General features: G+C 45.0%; 1 protein-coding gene across 8 annotated transcripts in view; it reads right to left on the bottom strand.

Moving 5' to 3' along the window:
- Nucleotides 1-22411, bottom strand: part of MAP4K4 (mitogen-activated protein kinase kinase kinase kinase 4) — a 163189-nt gene that overhangs the window by 49633 nt on the left and 91145 nt on the right. For all 8 annotated transcript variants that reach the window (XM_076359720.1, XM_076359713.1, XM_076359744.1 and 5 more), the window contains exons 4-8: nucleotides 9748-9873; nucleotides 8840-8950; nucleotides 5893-5983; nucleotides 4226-4356; nucleotides 1873-1927 (exon numbers count right to left, since the gene is read on the bottom strand). In XM_076359720.1, the coding sequence (XP_076215835.1) occupies nucleotides 1873-1927; nucleotides 4226-4356; nucleotides 5893-5983; nucleotides 8840-8950; nucleotides 9748-9873 (514 nt within the window). The remainder of the gene's footprint in view (nucleotides 1-1872; nucleotides 1928-4225; nucleotides 4357-5892; nucleotides 5984-8839; nucleotides 8951-9747; nucleotides 9874-22411) is intronic.

Below are 22411 nucleotides of genomic sequence, written 5' to 3'. Positions count from 1 at the left end.
AATGCAAACCAACGACTTTTGTCAAAAGAAGTACCCTTGGTTTCAGCAGACACTTTCCTCCTGCTGCAGAACAAAAGCACCACGGCAGAGCCAAGGCAGGGAAACAAGGGAGCAGGGAGGGAGGCTGCCCAAGAAAGGACGCTAGAAGCAAATCCTCTGTTTTTACCATCTTGCTATGCTTAACCTCTTGCAACATCGGCCTCAGCCTGAATAATCACTGCAGGAAGAGGTAACGTTTTCCACACAGCAGAAATTCAGGAGAAACAGACTGATGTGAAGAGGATTCTGGATGCAGAAATAAGGGGCCACAACCTTGCAGAAAAGCCCCTTGGATGCCTGTGGATCCCATCAGACCACCAAACTTAGAGATGGACTCTTCAGCCGTCGCTGAAAGAGGAGGCAGAGCCCACATGCCAGAGGATAGACCAAGGCAAGAGCTGTTCAGCATTTACGTTGGATCTTTGCTTACTGCTCAAATACCCCTCTTGCGCTTTTACAAAAAGAGGGGTCAAGCTCTGCTTCGGTTTGGAAATGAAAAAATATTATTGTCCAGTTCCAGGCTTACAAACCCCACAGACACAGCTTTTAATTGAAAGCCACCCAGGCAACCCAATGCACTGAAAAAAAAGGTACGGCAAAAAGGAGGTCAAGTGGTAGCTCAAACGCTGTTCATACAGCGCTGGCTGAGGTGTCCTGGGAGCAGCTCTCACATGGGCATTCATGCAAATGTGCAATTAGGAGGAAAACAAAGCAAAACCAAACCATCAGACCTCCTAAAACATGAATCAAAACAAGAGCGTTGTTCTTTGATTTATAAATTTTACATTAACAACAACAATAGCAAAAATATCAGGCAGCGGCTATAATGAAATGACCATTTTTTTAGCTAGGAAAATATCAATACTTCATTTCAACATGGTTATTTCAAAGACAGAGGTTTCAAGCTGGGCTGTATTGTGGTGGTTGTTTATGTGTAAAAAAATTTAATTAACTCACTCTTAGGTACCTTTATGTTGTTAGGCTGTTATTTTTTAAATACAGAGCTCCAGCTGGGGTTGGGGGTAAGCATATTTGCTAGTTCAGTAAGGATTTTCATAGAAATTACATTGAAAGCCAAAACATCATGCCTAATTTCTTTTCTTTTTAAATCCTTCTTTCTTGCACATATCTGCTGTTTGCCTTAATATTAAGAAAGAATTAAGTATGTGAGGGGAAAATAAGCTATAAAAAGTTGTGCATTTTTGGTTTCCAGGCTTCTGTCTCAAAAATACCCATATCAACTGATGGGTATTCTCAAGCAGGGAGCATTAAGTTCAATACTCTGTGTTGAAAACGCTTTTGCAGTTTAGGTCATGCCACTGCTAAGGAAGATCAACACCGCCAACCGACGAGTGGAAACAAAAGGAGAAGCAATGTTAGCATTACCCAGACCAACAGAAAGCCAACACAGAAACAATTGCTACAGACGCTTTTTTCATTAAGGTCAGATTTCTCGAGGCCCCACTGCACCTCTCCCCGGCTGAGGTTTCAGCATCCCAGGCCAGGCCATACACAAATTGGGACAGAACACCAAAACACAATATACTACCCATAGGAAGAAACTCTGCTGCTCAATTAGCTTCCAAATATTCCTGCTATAGAAATTAAATTACTGCAGTCTGCACTGTAGTGCTTAGACACAATCCTATCTTTATCAAAAGCATTGCTATTTATGGGATTTTATATTTATAGGGCAGGCAAAACCAAAGAGAACAGAAATAACATGAGGATACTTTCAGAAACCTCAAAACTAGGCTTAGATTACAACCAGCATCTCCCAAGTATATGTTTCAGTCTTAATCAGCCTACTGGAGAAGCACACGTATCACTTACGGGGAGCTCCTTCTGCCATCTCTATGGCTGTAATGCCGCATGACCAAAGGTCACTCTGCATAAAAAGAGAGAGACCATATGTTAGTAGGTGGATTTACCCATTCAGACAGCAAGACAGTACTATTTACAGAGGCCCTGTAGGTGAGACTGAAACCAAATACCAAGGCTATTGAAATAATATAAGCCACTTTTTTTTCTAACAGTATCATAAAAATCCTACTTGTCATATAATACATGTATATACACAAATGCATGCACGTATTCATACAGAGTATGCAAACAACCCTTTCTAGTAACACATAAAAATATATTCACGTTAGGACAATGAAAAATACGTTGGCCCCAAAGCTAAGTCTATGAAACAACAGACTTTTCAATCCTTGTTTACGAAGGACTGAACGTTTCCCTATAGTAGATTCACAGAAAACACTGTACCCGTTCCCCCAAACAAAAGATGGAGATATGAAGACTGTGGGGTAAAAAAAACCAAACCTGGCAGGTCTTTTTCAGTGTCTAAACCAGAAAATAAACAAACAAATACAGATTAGTGGAATACACCCAGTCCTGAACTTTCTTCTAGTCCCAGTAATCAAATAATAGATTTATCTAGGGGAATAGCCATCACTGCTAAACTTGCAAGAAACCTCTGTGGGACATGTTGCTTGGAGCCAAAGCAAATGTTCCTTCCCCACCATCTCAGCTTTGCTTGAACCGTTACCGACCAAGAGTCCTTCGGTGGGAGCCTTTCAAGGTACCACCTCTGGCCAGCACCCCTGACTAGGGAGAGCCTGGACGAGAGCCAGGAGGGTCACACACAGCCAAGAGCTGGAAGAGTCCTGGCGAGGAACCAACTCCAGAGACTGCTGCAGCTTAAGGGGCAAAACACCGGAGGAGACTGCTGAAAGAGAGCTGTTCTTGAGCAAAGCAGTCTTCATCTCTGGTCACAATAATGACTTTTTAAAAAATTAGTCAAAACTAATGAGCAAATAAGCTCTTCTTGTACTACAAGCAGAGAAGCATTTCTAAAGCTTGCATTTTCAGACCCAGCAAGGCAATCTTTTCTCTTGGTCCAATCCAGCCATTTAAGCTAAACTGCACAGACTCATGATCTTACAAAATCTTTCAACCACAAATTTTTTGGGGGAGAGAGCCCTACAGGCTCCACCAGGAACAATAAACAGGTGTTTTCAGAGTAAGTGGTATTTTTCACATCACTACTGCATTAACAAATATTGCAGAGTTTTTCTCCTTTATTAGATCATTTAATAGCCACCCTTCCTTCCTAATAACTCCATCTGCAAAGATATAAAACATTACCTTTCGTAAAATGAACTGATGGGTGTAAAAACCGATTAAATCAAGAGAAATAGGATCAATCTGATCAATGTTAGTCAAAAGGTACAAAAACACCAATTCAAATAATCTGGGTTTTTTAAATAGATTTAGACATACACAAACGTACTGATAGCCAACACCACTATCAATCTCAGCAAATAGATATAACTGATATTCAGCTCTAAAATTCATTGTAAGGCCTTAATCACAGGCTTTCTGATATCTTTGTTGCCCTTCTTGGTTAAAAGTTGGAACAACTGCATTAGTCTAAGTGAAGATTTTTTAAAAAGTGTATTTTCACTTTTTTTTCTTTCCTTGTGCTTTCATTAAAGCAAGCTGAGAAGAACTTTTAAGATTACAGGATGCTTTCACTAGAGAAATTTAACCTTAAATACACATACATAATATTCTTAAGGGTACTGCAAATATCATCAAGCCAATTATGGTTTCGCAGTAATTTAATCTTTGGTTTGCAGCAAACGATGTAAAAAATTATCTTTGTTGAAAAATGTTGCGACAGATAAATTTTTATCAACATGTATATGTATCTTGAAATCAGGAATAGACATGGTTTAAAGAGCTCCTTCTGTACTTCACTGGCTCTCCAGACGGTGGTTCTATTTAAGGCAACACCTAAAATGCATTGTTCTGGGTTATTACAATAACTGGGACATAGTCTAACACAATTTAAAGTACAATCATTATACAAATTGAGAACACGAGCGTTTCCAGTTAAACTCTTTTTTGCCTTCTCTGAGCACCTACAGCACACTGAAGTCCTACTCCTTATGTCTTGAAGCTATGATAATACAAGTGACGGCAACTGTTAAAGGTCACAATTTGGCAGTGACCCATACCTTGTACTCCTGTAGTAAGAACATACCCACACAAAATAACATTACTCCTAGAAAGCATAAGAAGTCTCAAAAACTGCCATCGTTCACAGATGTTCATACTGCAAGTGTAGGGTTTTTTGTATGTTGGGGTGGGTTTTTTTCTGTCAACAGGACTCTCTTACTCTGTAATCATACGTAGCATCTGGATTTTCATCACAGGCAATAACTTCTGGAGCCATCCAGTATGGAGTTCCAATAAAAGTGTTTCTCCTGCCAACTGTCCTGTCCAGCTGAGCGCTCACACCAAAATCCACTGCGGGTGGGAAAAGAGTAAAATAAAATAAGAGAGTAAAAATAATGCAGTGATTACTTCTGTAAGGTGATTTGGAAATAAAGCCCTGTGGATGTTCCACGTGGGAGGACCATGCTGAGGAGAAATATGATGATTAATGCTGAGGCAGCCGAGCCCTTGTGGTTCACATGCAACATGCTTGGGCCACAAGCATCAAGAGACACGGCAGCGTACGACCACCTCTCCTGCATCTCTCACCGGCCTGCCTGTACAGAAGGGAACGTACAGCTGCAAAAATACTGCCTGGGAGGCTGAGGAAGGGCTATTCCCTTCCCAATTTGGTGAAGCCAAGCACCTTTGCCTATAGAGAAGGAGCTGCTTCCCAAAGGTACCTCTCATGCTATGGGAAAACCATACACGTGAACACGTCTCCTTTTCAGCTGTCCACCTTTTCTGCTCTACAATCGGACAGCAAAAATAATCTGTTGCTCAGCGAACTGCTCTCTGCTCTAATGCACAGAGCAGATGTGCCGATAGGAGCTAAAGATGAGGATTATTCAAGAGGTGCCAACTTTGAGCACATACGCACACGTGTTGCAAAAGAGATGCCCATTTCATTACAGAGCGATTACATTACAAGGGTGTTGTCCTCCCTTCAGTTCTCCCACTCACGACAACAGTGATATATGCCTTTCTATACCAGTAACTGCATCTGCTCTAGGAGGGCTGTGTCAGCTTCACTGCATCCGTCATCTGAGCGACACTGACGAACTGGTGTAGACGAGCTCAGTGGGAGCAACAGTTTGGGAGCTACCGTGCTCCACTTTGGACCAAAAGGAGGAAAGCTCTCCCGAGAGCTTCCTCCTCCAGCAGCCGGGACATCTTCCCATGCCTCGTGCTGCAGGAAGGTGTAATGCAAAACAGAAGGGATGTGGGCTGGGTGGGAGGGCTTCAGCATGGCTCTATATTTAACCAAAAAAAGGTGGCGAATGTAGCGTGATACAAACACAGAAAGTTAAAGTGTGCGGAAACTGGAAGAGACAGATTAGAGAGAAGGAAAAAAAGTTTGTCCACTTGAAAGGGAGAGAAGAGGCCAGGGATGAGCACGATTTTCAGCAGGCATGCCAGAGCTGGAACTGCGTTTTGAACTTGATGCCACAGCTCCCTTGAGTGTGCCGTCCAGATTGTATTTTTGTGTCCAGAACCTGCACAGCAGGTGCTATTTTAATTAAAGCCAAATAAAAGAGTGACTCCCATCACTTCCTGAGTCCAGAATAAAGGGAATCAGAACAAACCAAAGTCACGCACTGCTCGGTGGTGGGCACAAAACAGTCCCCTCACCGATTCCGGCATGAAAGCCAACATCTTCTAATAAAATGCATGCCATCCTCCCAAAGCAAGAGGAAATACGTACAGGGCCTCGATTCACACGGGAGCAGTGACAGAGTGCACATGATACACAACATGTCGCAGGGCTCTTAGAGGATAAAATCAGTTTGGGAACATCAGAAAACAAAGGTTGAATGAATGAGGAAGTGGACGTGTGTGCCTACTTACCGAGTTTCACTTCTGCGTTCTCTGTTAACAACACATTTTGCCCTTTGATATCCCTGTGAATCACATGATGGGCATGAAGATGCGCCAACCCCTGCATTAAGAAGAGGAGAGGAAGGAGAGGACGCTCAGAGTTAGCCTCTTGGCTTAGCAACAGACTACCCGTACTCAGCACCCCCAAAGCCCATAGCACTGGGTCTCGGGCTCTTGCTCAGCAGCTGGGTGCAATGGGACCCGCAGGAGCCTCGTAGCAGCACACCGCCCGCACAGCTTTTGGTAACGGAGCAGAGACACAGGCCCCAGGTCATGCACACGCTGCACCTAAATACAGCCCAACATCTGCACTGTGCAAACACCTTTCAGCTATCGCGTGAAGAAAGTTCAGCTCCCAGAAAGTCTCCATGCAATGACACTGTAAATGACATCAGTGTCAGTGTACGTCACTGATATCTGACACACACAGGGTCACCCAGAATTTAGTCCAAGAAGGGGAGTGGAGGGAGAAAGGAGGCAGCATCAGCATGCATATATGCACCCCCGAGAAGGGGGTGGGAGGGTGATGCACTGGCAGTTATGTTTGAGGGCGAGGGATGAGTGACGACAAACAAAAGCTCTGCTGCAAAGCTGCAGTTCTCTTCTCTAGCCTCCATAAATATGAAGCCAGATAATTGTTCCTCAGGAAAAAAAAAACATGCAAAAGAAAAAAAGAAAAAAAAAAGCATGAGCTTTATACTTTCCAAAGGAAACAAAACCTCCTGGCATACGGTGCTTTTTGTTGAGACAGCACCTGGATGCATGCCCTAAAGCGTTAGCCATGTGGAGAGAGGGCTGAGGAAGACATATGTTGCATTTTACTCTCTAATGTAATTGGGAGAACAACAGGCAACCCTCTTAGCAACTGCCTGTATTTTGGTTTCTCCTCAGCTCTCTGCTCGGAAAATTGTAGTCTCCGGTGGGATCATCTTGCCTGTTTGTGTTGCCCTCATAGGCTTTTAATATTTTATGAAAAATAAAGAAATAGAACCTTTACAGCTGCAAGAGGTTAAGAGAGTAGTGGTTGCTGTAGAGAAATATTTCCTAACACATGTTCTTCATTAAATGGTCATTTACCAGTTTGCCTACATAACCATTGGGCTATTTTCTTTTTTTAAAACAGTTAATGAGCGTGACAAAAAAACCACCGTCCACAGCTCCTCCCCACACATGTCACAAGCGCATCAAGTGAACGGCTGATGTCCCCGAGACCCTTCGCTGGCTGCTAATGCTAAGTGTGGCCACAGGAATGAAGGCTTTTCCACAGCTTCACACAGGATACTTTTTAAAGCCTTCTGCTACGCCGACCCAGCCAGAGAGATAATCATCTGTTCTCTCCAGAGTACCATCTAACCTTACTGAAAAAACACATTTGGGTTTGCAAAGGGTGGGGAGGAGACAGAGGGGCACGTCTCCATTCTCCTGCAGTCCCCAGGCCCCTCCAACCACACAGGGATCCACTGGGATGACCCTCACCTGTGTCTCCACCTGCACCAATCTTTGGCACTTTAGCTCATTTTAACCTTCTGTTACACAATCTCTCTCCTCCATCTCTGACAAACTCAGTGTCGAATCAGGTTTTGCAATGTCTCATAGCAATGTGAGTTTAGCATTCCTTTTTTCCAGATATTCCAGTTCCTGCTAGCAAGCAATTAAGGCTCCTTTTGCAAATCTCTCACAGGAATGAGAAAATAGCTTTCACCTAACTCTTTTCCGAGGTAAATAATTTTTTCCTCTTCTCAGCGAGCATGACTACTTTACCTAAGGAGAACCTAGGATGAATGCAACATAGCATGCAATACCTCCAAGGTCACGCAGTTCTCAAATCAAGCATAAGATCAGTCCTGCAGAAGTTAACTTTCCTCATATTAAAGCATGCTATCCATTTGATCTGAAATACAACCACCAGCAGGTATTCAACTTTTCTTCTCCCTCGTAAACAACTTAAAATGTGCCAGCCCGGACTCTCTCCTAGCATTTGGAATTAGAGAAAGAGACCAGAATCGTACGTTGCCCTCCCTCACCATCTTAAAAATCACCGAGGCAGAGCAAATGTGTAACACAGACAACGGCAGCATTGATTTATGCAAGAGCCAGTGGTGGTTTCCTTTAACATAAAGCCCTTCAGAACTTCATTTATGATGAGGCAATTGAACAAACATACTGTGTAGTGGTATGGGTAGGAGGCAATTTGTTTTACAAAGAAGCACAAGGAAAACCATACCAGATTTACTTAGCGCAGCAAACAAATGCCAATTCAAAAAGCACTTAAACTGTACCAACTGGAAATTAAGTATGAAGAGTAATTAGTTAGAGCTTCAGTTTTAGAAAAGCTGGTAAGTGGCATCCCTCTCCCTGAGAAACTTTTGCAGCGCCGTCTGCTAGCACTCCACAGCACACAACCGCATACGACGTAGCTGCTTGCTCTAGATAGACTGCAGGAATATACAGTATGCAAGCACATCGCAGCACAGAAGTCCTGACTGCTGGTCTGAGCCAACAACTCCCTTCCTCCACAGACTTGATTAGGAGCAGAGAAAGACGGCTGCAAGCACATTTGGAAAAGCCCATTCCGCACCCTATCGTGTTATGACACTGTTACAACCTCAGGCTTCTCAAAAACAGTGTCTTATGGGCGCTGTTTCACAGCTTCTACAACAGGTAAGGTCACTGGTTCTTCCACTGGCTGCTCATGACTAAAAATTGCTATTTTCTGGAGGGCTGCTGTTACAATACGGTACAACTCACACCGAGTTAAATGATGGGGAGCAGACATCTATCTGCTCCTACGCACTCTCCAAGTGATGTCATGGCTTACGGGATTGATCAGAAACAGCTTCTTGCAGAACCTCAAGCTAGGCTACATCTCTGTAAGACTGTTTCTGTGTTTTCAGGTGGAGCAGACTATTTTCCTTACCCGGAGAATCTCTCTGGAGATATATGCTATCCAGTCTTCTTTCAGAGTATTCCCTTTTGTGTTCTTCACAAGGTCAGTGATAGAGCCTGCTCCACAAAACTCCATAACAAGCTGCAAAACAAATACCAGCATACAACCAACATTAAACACAGTTCCCAGCTGCCTAGCGAAGCAAAATAATCAGGCTGCAGCATTGATTTGGGAAACCCTCATGAAGCAGAGAGTATCATTTATTTTACATCTCTGCCTAGAAAATGGATTCAAACCAAATGTCTCCAATGTGTGTCAGACATATATGGAATATGTCTCACATTAGTTACCACATTTTCAAGGACTGATTTAATCACTGTAATTTAATGCTGGGAATCTGGACTTGCTCAGCTATGCAAAATGCATTAGCAGCAACAGGAGTAAGAAGAGCACATCCAATGCTGAAGGAGTCAAACTGATCACACCATTGCAACACATTTTATTCTTTAACTCCCATTTATTTATGGAAGAACATGCACTGATATCTGTACCCTGCCATTTCAAACCCCAACTTCAATCCTCTAGAGGGTGCAGATGAGGTGGGATGAGAAATGTAATGGGTACAATTCTCAAGTGCAGCTTTCTTTTACAGCCACACATTCTTGCTGCTCAGCTCGTCTGACTTGTTCCCATGAAACATGTTACTATCCATCTGGGAAATGGGGGGGAAAAGTTACTTAAAGAGCAAATCCATTGCTAATAGCAAATCTTGGTTCAGCCATCCTCTTAAGGATGCATGATTAGCCTATGTGACTCACTTATCTATCTGTTCAGGCAAGCACCAAATTCTGTCTTTCCATAATGTGATATTTCTGTCATCCTCAAACTATATCCAAAAGGGAAAGACTTATCAACATGCTTGAGAAATATCTGCTTACCCACAGTTGGTCGTCATGTCCTGGAGGACTTTTCTTAATGAAAGCACCATAATAAGTTGCAATATTTCTATGATGAGAATATTTCTTTAGCATATTAATCTCCAGTTTGATTTCTTCTTCTTCGTCCTTTGGAAAAAAAAAACAAAAAACATATGTTTAATATACCACGTGCATTATTCACTTCCTCTTCTCTTTCACACAAGTAGATTTTTAAAAAGTTCAATTTATACCAGCATCATGCTCAGTAAACACATCCTATGTTCATGCCATCAAAATCCTGTTTATTGAGACCTTAAACTGACCTTTACTTTCCCAAGTTTTCCGTAGTGCAAAAAAGCAAATGAAGGATGCACTGGACTTCATCCAATGATGGAGCAGGACAGGATCTGTTTAAAAACCCTATGCTTGTAACACCTTAAGCAAATACATAGCTAGCAGGCTTTTACTCTACGTAACCCAGAAAACTAGAAATCCAGAAAAAACTGTGAATTTACAATAGAGGAGTATTATTTCCATCTTCCTCATTTTTTTTTTTCCTTTATTTGGAAAATTGCAACCAGTTCTATTTCAATGCCAGACAGCAGCTCAGCGCAGCCGGCTGCTGAAGCGGGCCCTTCGAGGTGGGTCCCCCAACGGTGGGGACCACAGGGTCCCACCTCAGTGCCAGCACAGGACTGGCGCAGGAAAGCAGAGGTGGAGATCAGGAATTCCCCTCGCTGCGCGGACAAGGCGTTCGCCTCGTGCACAAGTTTTCTCCTCCTCCATCTGCCTCTGTGGAGGAAGAGCAAGTGCATTGGGAAAAGAGGGCCGGGAGCCCGGGCCGTAAACAGGATGCTGGGACACAAAGGCAGAGGAAGGATTTCCCCCGGCTCCCCCCGCCTCAGCGAGGTGCCAAGCGGAGAGCAGCTCAGGTGAAGGGCGGTCGTCCCTTCAAAGAGCTGAAATGGGTAATGCTATGCAACCGCTCCTTAAAAACACCCACAATCCATTTTTGAAGCGACAGCAGGACACGTTGCATGGAAGGATCCACACACGCTTTCAGGTGATGTCTGAGCAGGCAGCCAGCAGATACCAGAGAAGAAGGAGCAGACGCCATCCCACCACCAGCGCACTTCCTCATCTCTCGCTTACCACACCTAGACAGCGGGCGCCCTCATCTAGCACCTCTCCAGGCAATGAATAAAAAGGCAGCTGGTTTACCCCTTTAGGCACAATCTCCATTTGCTCCACAACTTTCTAGCCTTAGATATCCAGGGGGAAAATGTCTACCTTAAATTGATTCCAGGAAGAAACTGAAACCTCTGCTCCCTAGGGTGGCTGGCTGATGGAAACGGTAGCACATATTTTGATTATCCTGTAATGTCAAAGCTGATTACATGAGAAAATTTTAAGCCTTAAACTTCCTTGCAATTTGTACCACGCTAGCAATCAAATATCCTATTCACGACATACGCAGATGTATACATTAACTATTTATACACACTGGTACACATGACTTTAGCAAAAGAAACCACTCTACGTTACAAAGCAAACAATTATTTCAAATACACTAATAATGGGATGCAGTGCTTACTCGTAAATCATTATGAGAGAATTCCCAAAATGCACCAGGGATAAACTATTCTTAAATCTTCTCATGACGCATCTTTAAAGTAAAATACTGTGTATTTCTGGAACACTGAACAAAACAGTAAAATAATCTTGTAAATCAAAGTTTTCAGTGAACAGCAGTCCTGGGAGAAAGCGTTATCAGAACAGCTTTTTAAGCCAAACGCTAACTTAGTGCTTCCTCAGCTGGTTCTGTTGTCCTTGCTGTTGTGTGACTTTTTTATTTATTTAGACTATATATTTAAAAAAAAAAAACCAAACATGCTTATACTAGAAACTATCACACTGAACTTTGAATTTAGGCAAAAAAACTGTAATAGGAGCTTTGTTAAACTTAATGGTTTGGGACTTAATCGCTAAGAGTTTAATATGTATAATTGGATTAATCTGCTATTTTGTACTGACTTTTTATACAAAAATTATTTCCTACCCTCAGCACATGAACACAATAGCTTTTACAATACAATGGGCAGGATGTCCTAAAGGTTGTTCATGTTTATCTACTGTAACAACAGCCAAAATGATAACGCTTAGACAGGATCTATTTCTGAAAAATAAAATAAAAAAAACCCCACCCCAAAAAAGCCCCAAAGAACAAACAACAACAAAAAAAGGTGCACACAGACCCAGCAGACTGCAGGCAGTTACTGCTCTTTCAGTTTTCCCTTGTGGCTGTGTCAAAGCACCTGTTCAATGGCCTGCAGCAGCCCCAAGCATCTCCCTTAACTAAAGCTAATAATGGTCCTAAACTCCTATTTCAGCTGTCATTGAGCATTTGTCCACAACACAAATAGTGTCTCTCCTACAGTTCAATCCACACCAAATTCCAGCCTACAAAAATAAATGGATCCAGTAATTCTTGCCAGGCTTTGGAGGACTCCACTTACTTAGTGTGGATCGATAACTCCCTGGCACTGAGTCCTGAAGACTTTGTGGCGACAGGAACTATCGTGAGGATTAATCAGCACGGAGAAGTCTGCAGTACCACTGTGGTACAGCAATTGGTGTAAGATAATTAAAAAATAAAAAAAAAAAAAGGTGGCCAGACCAAAATTGTTCTGTTCCAGATTCAGGAACAGTTTTTTCCAGGGTACAATTGATTTCATCCCAATGTGGACATCTGAAAGAGGCCAAACAATGTGTACCCTACCGGTGTTTACTTCTCCCCACTAACTACAAAAGGAAGATGAGGTCATGAGCCAAGATCCAGACACCAATCTTGCAGGTGTCTCACATCAGGGCGAGATAAATCCCACCCAAAAATGTCACCAGATAAGACCATTTCCGCACAGGTCTCCTTATGGACAGATGCGCCACAGGAAAGGCAGGCTGCAATCTGCAACAGGGATCCTCCTGTGCAGAGGGAGGTGTTTCGGCAGCCGTCCCGGGATTTGGACGTGTGAGCCAGCCTCAAGGGCGGAAGGTCCCTCACCTCCTCCCGACAACACATGTGCTGCACCACCTCCACTAACAGTCCACTAACAGTCCCTCCGTTTGCAGAGGCCCCAGGATCACAAAAGGGGAAAATTAAAACCAATTGAGAGAGAGACTGTCATTCTCATGAAGGAATACAAAAGTACATCCTTTTTTCTTGGAGGAGAGAGGCAGCTGGTGAGCCCTTCCTAGTGATTTTATGCAGCTGGCATCAATTACCACTTTAAGCCATTATCTATGGATACAAACTCCCATTGAAACCTTCTTTGTCTGGCCTGTGATGGGGCTGGTGTAAGTGTTTTATACTTATACATTCGCTGTCTGTTTGTGACAGCATGTCTGATTACTAGTAATTTTTGCAGTAAGCTATACTTTTGCAAGACTCACGTGGTTAAATCAAGCTTGGAGCGGCCTTCCTCTCCCTTTCCATGTGTTTTCCTTCAGAGATTAAATGGACATGTCAGCATCTCTAGGGATTTCTAACCGCAACGCTGTTTTATCAAAATGACTTTGCCTGTAAGATTACAAACCGCATACAACGCCCGCACAGAACTCCACCTATGTACACTAAGATAATTTCTAACCATTTGAATTAGCACATTAAAAATAAAACCGAGCGTGTTACCTCTCAGCATGCCACCTAGCGGCACCCGATCAGCTTGCTTACGGCTGGGGAATTTGGAGAGGAATACAAATTGGTCCCCTCAGTAACTGTCCTTTTTGATTTAAGAAATGAGACAGTGACAAATCTCAGCTCTCCCTGCACAAACGGCATCCAGTGATTTTAAGCTACCACCAAGTGTTTTAAGAATTAACACCACTCCCCAACAGTGGAAAGCCAAACACGCAGGCAAAGGGGGATGGGAAAAGGGACGTCTCCTAGTCTCCTTTCCTTTGCTTTCCCCACGCTGCCCCCGAAGCTCTGCCTGCCTATACCCAGGGAGCTGCACTGCCTGGAGAACGGCAGCTGGCAACACTCTACCTGGGGTTTCAGAGTAAGCTGAGCTGCTGAGAATCACAAGCTTCTGCAGTGGCTTGCGGGATTTGGGACTCTTTAAATCACAGGAGAGATGGGATCTGTGTGGAGGGGCAGACAGCATCCTCAGCCCATGAGAGGAGAAAGGGAGTGCTAACACACAGATGCCCAGAGTGGTGGAGAGGAAACTGGTTTGCCTTCGGAGGCACCAGAACCACGGCGACTCAGCCTTTCTCTCGCTGTCTCCCCCCAACAGGCAAGTTGAAGAGAAACAGGAGAAGCCTACAAGAAATCCAGTTTATTTTCCTTTCTCCTTCCTCTCACTTTTAATTTCTGCTCTCCACCCACATTAAAAAAAAAAAAAAAAAGTCCTAAAAGGCACCAAATGCAAACAAATATCTTCCTGGATAAATCACAACACCAACTTTTGCAAACCACAGTTCTGCTTGTGTGTCACATCTTCCCTCCTCCCCGCACCCCAGACCTGGCCAGCATCCATTCAGAGCTGAATCCGTACAGGACAGGGAAAGTCTGAATAATGCCTAGCACAATAGGTGACCTTTTCTGGTGCTGGAATCCATAATATACACACTCGTTAATAAAGTTCTCACGAGGGAGACGTTTTGGTGAGAAGAGTTGGGGCAGTATTGCACACAGCGTGGTATCTGAACCGGGACCGGTGGCGCTGCCTCCAAGCCGGGAAGGAGATTGTAATTTTGGGAGGAACCTAACCACAGAAGCAATGAGACTCTGAGCGCCGGGCAAGTCCCTGCCAGTGCCTGCCAAGGTAGGAAGTTCGTATAAAGCAGAGCGGCTTGCAGTGCCGAGAGCACAACGTGGAGAAACACAATCCTCTCCAACACCACAACGGAGTGTCGGAATTGGGAATATGATATTAAATAGTTCTTAAAAGAAAATACCAAACACAGGCTTTTTGGGAGGGAAAGCCTAAACTGTTTAAAAGAAAAGACTTTAATCAAGACATGCAGTAAACATTTAACAAGTCCATATACAGTCCCTCCTAAATCTTAACACACAAGAGCCTCCAACTTTCGTATTGCATCCTGTCTTTCTTGAGAGTCTTTTATGAAGCCTTTGAGCTTTGTTACCCTCAAGCTAAAGACCTCATGCAAGTTTATTTCCCTTCTGTCTCTCTCCTCTGTTACCTTTTCACCCGCAGCATTCACTGTGCCTGTCCCACTTCACGTGCAAGGTCTCTCTTTCACGGACCCCTTACCCACAGACTCTTCCCACCTTGGCATCAGCACGTTCATTTCTCTGCACCGTCCTTCAAGTCCTTCCCAAACACGCACGTGTTCAAAGGCCTCCAGACTGTTCGCCCTTAAGAAAATGCATCCATCACGCCACGCACTCAGTGACACTGAAGGAGCACTAGACATCCAGAAAGCAATAGCGTGGGTGGTGAGCACCGCCCCACCATCGCTGTGAGGGTGCCTCTCAGAGTTTGCCCCTTTGTCCACGTATGCAGCCCATGCAGAGAAAGCCCTTTACAGGCTTTACCGTTTGCGAGCTTTCTGGAGCCCATCTTGTCACTGTGAGCTGCCCACAAGCCTCCGAGCCGCTTCTGCCGCCAGCACAGAGTCACAGTGCCAGAAGCAGCAGACCGGCAATGCTCTGCTCAGGCAGAACGATCGCAGAAGACGTCTGTGATGCTTTTTCAAGGGTCAAAAAAATCTTAGTTTTGTGAGAACTGGCTGGGAGAACAGGGCTGTCCTTATGACCACATTTGGTTACCTTCAGCCGCAAGATTTCATCAAGCAGGTTAGAAACACACTTCCCAACACATGCAAAACAGAGGCTGCTTTGTCTCCCCTTGGCACAACACCCTCTCTACTGCATGCCATCTGAAACAAGAGAGAAAATGAGCCAAATTGTTCGCAACAGTGCCATCGCTGAGGCTGCAGCCATAAAGCAACAATTAAGTTAACCGGACAAAAAAGCACGAGGGACGGCTAGCTCTTAAGCAGGGTCCCAGCACTGCCCGAAGGAGCCTGTGTAGCAGCATTGTGCAGGCACAGGAGATGGAATCACGTGCAGGCAGGAAGGAACCAAAAACCACGTGAAGACAATACTTGTCTGTTGTCTCCCCCAAAACCACCTCCTCTGCCAATCACTCCGACAACAGTATTTTCTTTCTTGCCTGATGTGCCCCCGGTGCCTTCGCTGGTCACTGAATGAGCTGTGCTGAAGGAACGGAGACTGCACCGCTGCTGACCTCCCCCAGTAAAACCCCAGGACGCCACAAGCTTTTCCGAAGACAACCAAGAGAGAAACCTCCTAAGGGCAAATCCCTTCAACTATTTCCAAGGCTAGTCCCTCGATCCTGATCATGGTTACTTAAAAGAGTTTCCTGCTCGGATTGCATGTTTATCCCAGCTATACAACTCAATTGTCCATCCTCATCAAGCCTAAATTATTTACAAGTTATGCAACAAGCTAGCCTTGTACTGACATCTTCAGAGCTCTCATAAAAGAGGGAAGGTTTAGTACCCTACTGCCATTACTATTATTCACACTAAAAATGCCTGTTGCTATACAATTCTACATCCAGTCTCAGTTTTTTCGTGATCAGAACAAGCCCTTGCTAGCAGATATGAAAAATAAGTCTGTGTGTGAAGGAAAGAAATTAAAACAATTTCCTTTATGCAAAGCTCCGGGCTCAGACAATAAGAGAAGATGTAGATGCTGGAGAGAAAACAGGCTTATGCACAAAGCCAAAAAGTTGCACAGCTTTTCTATTTCCAATCTCAGTGTGCATTTGACGCCAAGGAAAGCAGCATCTCTGGGGGTGACAGAGCCAGGGGACACATTTGCCCACTGCTTTGGCCCCTGTTCCCCCCAGGCAGTGTGAAGACCCAGCGTGCCATCACTCCCACCTGGAGGGCAGATCTCCTTCTCAAGGGGGACCGACACATGGGTCCCGCTCTGCGTGTGCAGTCCAGACATTGCTGGGCCACAGTTTGGACCTGGGGATGGAAAAGGCTTCTGAGTCCTGCAGGTTTCATGCAGCTGAAGAGATTCAATGAGAAACTAAAGTTCTAGTTTGAAACTAAGCTTTAACTTTGAGGGGGGCGGGCAGAAGGCAAACATCTGAGAGAGGAGAGAAAACAAAAGGCTGAAATGACTGAAAGTGGATTTCCCATGTACCAAATGCCACGCAGAAGCTGCATTAGCAGAAATTTAAGCTGGGAAGGTAAAGTACATTAAAAATGGCAGTTCTGGAATAACACGAACGTTCTCCTAGTACATGCGTCATGAAAACCTATAATTACACGAAGACACTGATGCCCTTAGAGGCCAGATTCGTTCAGTATACAGCCTCACACCCACACTGACCAGCAAGTCCTGTAGATGAACAGGAAAGAGGGATTTATTTACAACCCCTCTTTTTAATTTTGTACACTGAATGAAACCCAAATGTTAAAAAACAAACCAAATACCCCAACAGTTCGCGATCATGAACCCAAAAGTTGTCACCATGCACACCCAAACAGGAACAGAACAAAGGAGAGGAAGGAAAAGTAATCCCACTTCGGCGTTTCCTCGGGCTGTTTCACATAGGATCCTTTATTAAAAAAAGATGGGGCTGGAGAAGCAGCTGACAAGAGAAATTCAGAAGCTCCATCACATGCTGCCATTTCTTCACCTGACAGTGATGGAGGGCTTGGCACTGTTCAGTATGTAATACTATTTAGGCCAAAAGCAAACATACAGATTTGCGAAGCAGCGGGAGCAGACTGGCAATGGTACTCCAAAATCAATCATATGTTAAAAAATAAAATAAAAAATTTTTAAAAATATGGGGTAGCACGAACAAGCACCACCACAATTGCCAGCAGTGATCAACTGGCAGCCACAAAGCAAGTAACCTTGCACTTCCAGGAGACACAGTCCCACCGGTGACCTTCGCCCCTCTATGGGACGAGTCCTACCTCAGGTGGAGAGACCTGTCCCCTTATGGGCACCTTTGCCCCCATGCTAAACTGCGGGCACTCAGGGCAGCTACACTCCAGGCTTCAGCACAACTACTACATGCCTAAAATTAGACAGAATGAATCCAGGCTTTGGTCATTCGTAGCATCAACGGTTAAGGCCAGTAAACAGCTGCTGGAAGACTACAAGTTTTACTACCAACTTTGGCTTCTGAACCCAAATCAACTGGTAGGTGGAAGAAGAACTTTGTAACACATTGCTAATCCTTCAGCTGTCCACGTTCTCAAAGTGTTCTAGGCTTTAATTAAGCAAACCCTCCTCATTAAAATGTTGCGAGTGCTGCAGTTTTTCCTTCCAAATATTTAAAACTCTGTCTGCAACACTAACAAAGCCCTGCATTTTGTCAGAAAACGCGTGCTAAGAAAAGCCCTGAAAACAAAATTACTGCGTTTTCTTTGCAGCCCACCAATCCACTTCTATAAAGTGACATACTTCACTTAGCCCATTACTATGAAGAAATAGATTTAACGCTTCTTTTCTAAAGTGGTGTACCTCTGAGGTACACCTGCCAGATGAAATGACATCTAACAGCCATTACATCCCCAAACACTGAAGGTAATATGTTGGCTTAGGAGCTAATACCCATGTTTAATGCCCATTGTACGTGCTGCTGGTAACCTGTGCTCTCTTTTACACCCACAAAAGGAAAACTTCAAATTTTGGGCTACACTACAGCCTCCAAAAAACTCCTTGTAAGCAAGGAGTAGTGTGAGATCATGATCTGACTTATTCAACATACGGTTTCTTTTGTGAAGCAGCCAAAATATGTAAATTACCCAGGAATAAAAGGAATCGTCCGATCTGTACATGTGTCTTACAAACACAATTGAATGACACAGTGCAAGTGCACAAGTCCTTACAAGTTTTAATTTCAGGTAATCCTCGCCTAAAGGTTAAATACTTTAGCTCCTCTGGTCCAATATTAGTCACCGCTCAACCTCTGTCGGTAATCCGCAACCTTCTCCCCTGCCTTACGCAAAGAAAGTACTGCAAATGCAAAACGCCAGGCATGAACAGGGAGGACCCAAGAGGTTCAAAGGCCCGTTCCTCTCACCAGACGAGGGGCAGAAGGGATCGCACAGAAAGCTGCGACACCAGCCCACCGTCATGTGTTTGAGAAACAGGATGAATATATACTGTCTGCGCAGACCATGGGTGGCTGGGGTAAGGAGAAGGGAGGAGATCTGACCAAGCCCTAACAGGCTCGTCAAATACCATTTTCAATTTTAAAAATACCCCCGAAAATACCTATAGTTTCTTTCACCGGCATTGCAAGCAAAGACCGCTTCAAAAGCCAGCAGGAGGAAGCCTGCTCCTCCTCCCTTTGCCACCATCTCCACCTTCTCTTCCTTCTCTCTCTGGTTTGGTGAGAACTGCTCCTCCCAGCAGCAACAGAGCGGAGGATCAACATCAGGTCGATAGCTGTGAGGCAGCCAGCCCTACACGCACCCACAGAAATACCCTGTCCAAGCCCTCAAACCACCTGCTTCTTCCTGGGGAGGAACGGGCTTTGCTGGAGCAGAGACCTCTCTTCAACTTGCTTGTTCACCTAAGAATGAGATCCACGCTTATAACCCTAAGGGTTTTCAAAGCAGGAAGGAATACGGATATTATATTTTACCTCTAAAATACACTTGCGCTCAGAAATACAGCTCTTTTTTAAAAAGGAAATCCATTACAGGATGATTTACAACTGACTGACAAGATGATGATGACTATGTAATTATCAGGTCCAATCACTCAAATTACAATTTACCAGCAGACACACAAACTACTTGATTCACAGCTAACATTTTCTTCAGCACACACTAGGTCCTTCCTAAAACAAGAGAGGAGACAGACAACCTCTATCAGTAACAGACAAATGCGGCTGCTGACGAGAGGAATTCAGGGACGTCTGTGAGGGGCAAACTTCCCTTCGTGTTTGTGCCAAACCCTTCCGGAGGACAGATGACAACCAGGGCTGCGAGCAAAAGGCTTTTCCTTTGTATTCAGACAGGAACAGCTGTTAGACAGGTACAAAGGTACTGCCACGTCTGGGCACGCGTGATAAGTGAGTTCTTTATAAAATCGGTTGCTGAGGTTTTGATTTTCTTTGGTAGATTAATGCTGACTTATGCACAGCATTTAAAATCGCCCTGCACTGCCAAAGCTCTATAAAGGCTGTGCACTTTAGTGTACAAGTAAGTGCATTTGGCGTTACGCCACTATGTACAAAATCATTTTCATGCAGCTGCCAGCAGAAGGGAACTATATTCTTGGACCAGATGTTTTTGTTGTCGGCGCTGCCAAGTACGCCTGGAAACCTCACAGCTGAGCGGTGCTGCAGGAGTGAATTAACAATGAACAGAGCCACAAGATGCTCGTGTCCATCTATCAGACGGGGCGTCACGGTCCCCTCTCTCCCTTCCTCCCCCTCTCCGAGCAAGGAAGCTACCAATAGCCAGCTAATTATTTACCTGCCTGAGAAGAAAAGCCCTTCTGCCTCCATCAGGATAAGTAAAAGCAACAAATGCTTGCAGAAAATATTACATCCCAGACGCATTTACCCTTAGATGGGCAGGCGACAAAGAGACCACAATTAACAGCCAAGAAAATAGGAACTGGGAAAGTATGAATGGTCCTACTACTACAGTACAGGTTTGTTTTTGCTCCTGGGCTGTGAACAGGCTTGCATTTATTAAACGGTATTTCACCTCAAAAATCAGAGCCGCTATGGCATCTCACTCTCCAGTTTAAAAACAAACAGCTCAGATCCCAGCACAAGTCTCTCACTCTTGAGCTGAAACCCTGGGAGCCCTGGCAGGAGTTTGGGGACAGGAGTCCACTTCCCAACCCCAACATCGGCTCCCGGTGAGGCTCGGCTGCCCTTCGCCCTGCTGCCCCCATGCTGCAAGGCAGGGGCTCCCGCCAGCCCTCGACCTGTCGGCCTTGCCTGGCCTTTCGCGACTGCACCACGACTAGCAGAGGGGACCCGCGGGGGCTACAGGGACAGAAATAATAAATTACCAGAGAGCTGCCTAAAACGGTGGATGCACATGCACAGCAGGCAGAAAGCAGTCCAAACAGGAACAAGGGAGCCAGGCACCGACACCCAGGTGCTGATAAGAAAATTAGGTTTACTCGGTCCAAAACTCTCCCTTGACAGGCCCACCCTACATCAACCACGAAGTCTGTAAGAGAAACCTGAGAGGCCAGGCCACCTCACCCAGAAAGAAAAAGACCTGCACCAGGCAGGGAAGGGGTGGAAGCACACCCGCCTCCCCAGCCAGGCTGCAGCCCTCCCCAGGGCGGCGAAGGGCAACGCCGCTCCGTCGGGTTTGTGGCGAGGGGCTCGCTTCTTTGTTTATTCCACTCACTGGGCATCACACGTGTTCAAAGCGAAAGGCGGCAGAAAGCGGACATGTGTGTGTGTGTGTTGTGAGCCTGCTGGGAGCTGCTTTGGGGTCTCTTTTCTCAGTCAGGCAGTCCAGACAGGCGCAGCCTGCTCCTGTACTGCAAGCCACTGTTAAAAAGCAACACTCAGCAACTTGGCTGTAAAATAAACGCACGCCTAACGTGTTTTACTGAAATCCTCCTATAAAGGAACAATCTGATCTCCCCCAGAAAGAGTATCATTTTGGTTTCCCCAGCCTCCAGCAGCCACCACATCTCCTGTGCTAAATGTGGCCCCAGCCTGGCCGGCTATGCCCAGCAGCCAGCATCTGCACAGGAGCTGTGCTCACCTCGAACACTCAGAGCAGCGCCTTCCTTAAGGATAAATTCAAAAGTTACATGTTTTAAAAAAAAAAACCAAACAACCAGACGGCCTCTGTTGTCCAGACAAATAAATGGTCTCCTTCTCAGGGACTTTTCCCTTAAAACAAAAGTAATGCTATCACTTCAGGGTCTCGGGGGAAGATGATTCATGAGCAGGAAAAGGCCTGTAATTCTGTGCTTGGGGTACTCACCCCAACAGATACTACAACTTTTTGTTATGCTAGTCTCGTAACATGATGAAGTGACAGTCTGAAAAAATCTTCCCTTAATTACCCTGATTTGAAACCAAACAAAGAGCAATTAGCCCAGTCAAAGAGCTGGGGGGGGGGGGGGGGGGGGGGGGGGGGGGCATTTACATCCAAAGGAGGAAACCTGGATTGTTTGGAGACCTTCAAAATTCAAGAGGATATGCTTTAAGGCACCGGATTTGCTCAGAGCGGACCTGTGTGACAATGAAGCCAAGCACAAAGGGACAGGCTGCAGCAACCATGCCAGCTCCAGCTCCAGCACCAAGGCAAGGATCCGCCGGTCGGTTTGGAAACATTACTAAGCAGCATGGAAGCAGTAGAAATCCCACACACAGCAGATCGGACCTCTCCAATAGCTGGAGAGAGGCAACTAAGTGAAAGACCATGTGTTGTGGAGGTCAGCTTCTGCCAGACTACAGGCATCTGAACAAAGCCCGTCACGGCTGGAGGCTCCTCTCCTGCGGTTTTCTGCAGCCTTGTCCCTCCAACGGGCACATGGATTAATCCCAAAAGCCCAGTCAAAAAGGAAAGCCTCACAGAAAATGTTGGTTAAATTGGTTAAGCTTGCCTTTGCCGGTTTACTAACAAATGACACTCCGCTAGGAAAAGCCTTTAGCTGCACTCT

Source organism: Aptenodytes patagonicus, chromosome 1 (genome assembly GCF_965638725.1).
Source record: "Aptenodytes patagonicus chromosome 1, bAptPat1.pri.cur, whole genome shotgun sequence".
NCBI classification, from domain to species: domain Eukaryota; kingdom Metazoa; phylum Chordata; class Aves; order Sphenisciformes; family Spheniscidae; genus Aptenodytes; species Aptenodytes patagonicus.
The sequence above is the reverse complement of the archived record's forward strand: the minus strand, read 5'-3'. Positions and strand labels throughout refer to the sequence as shown.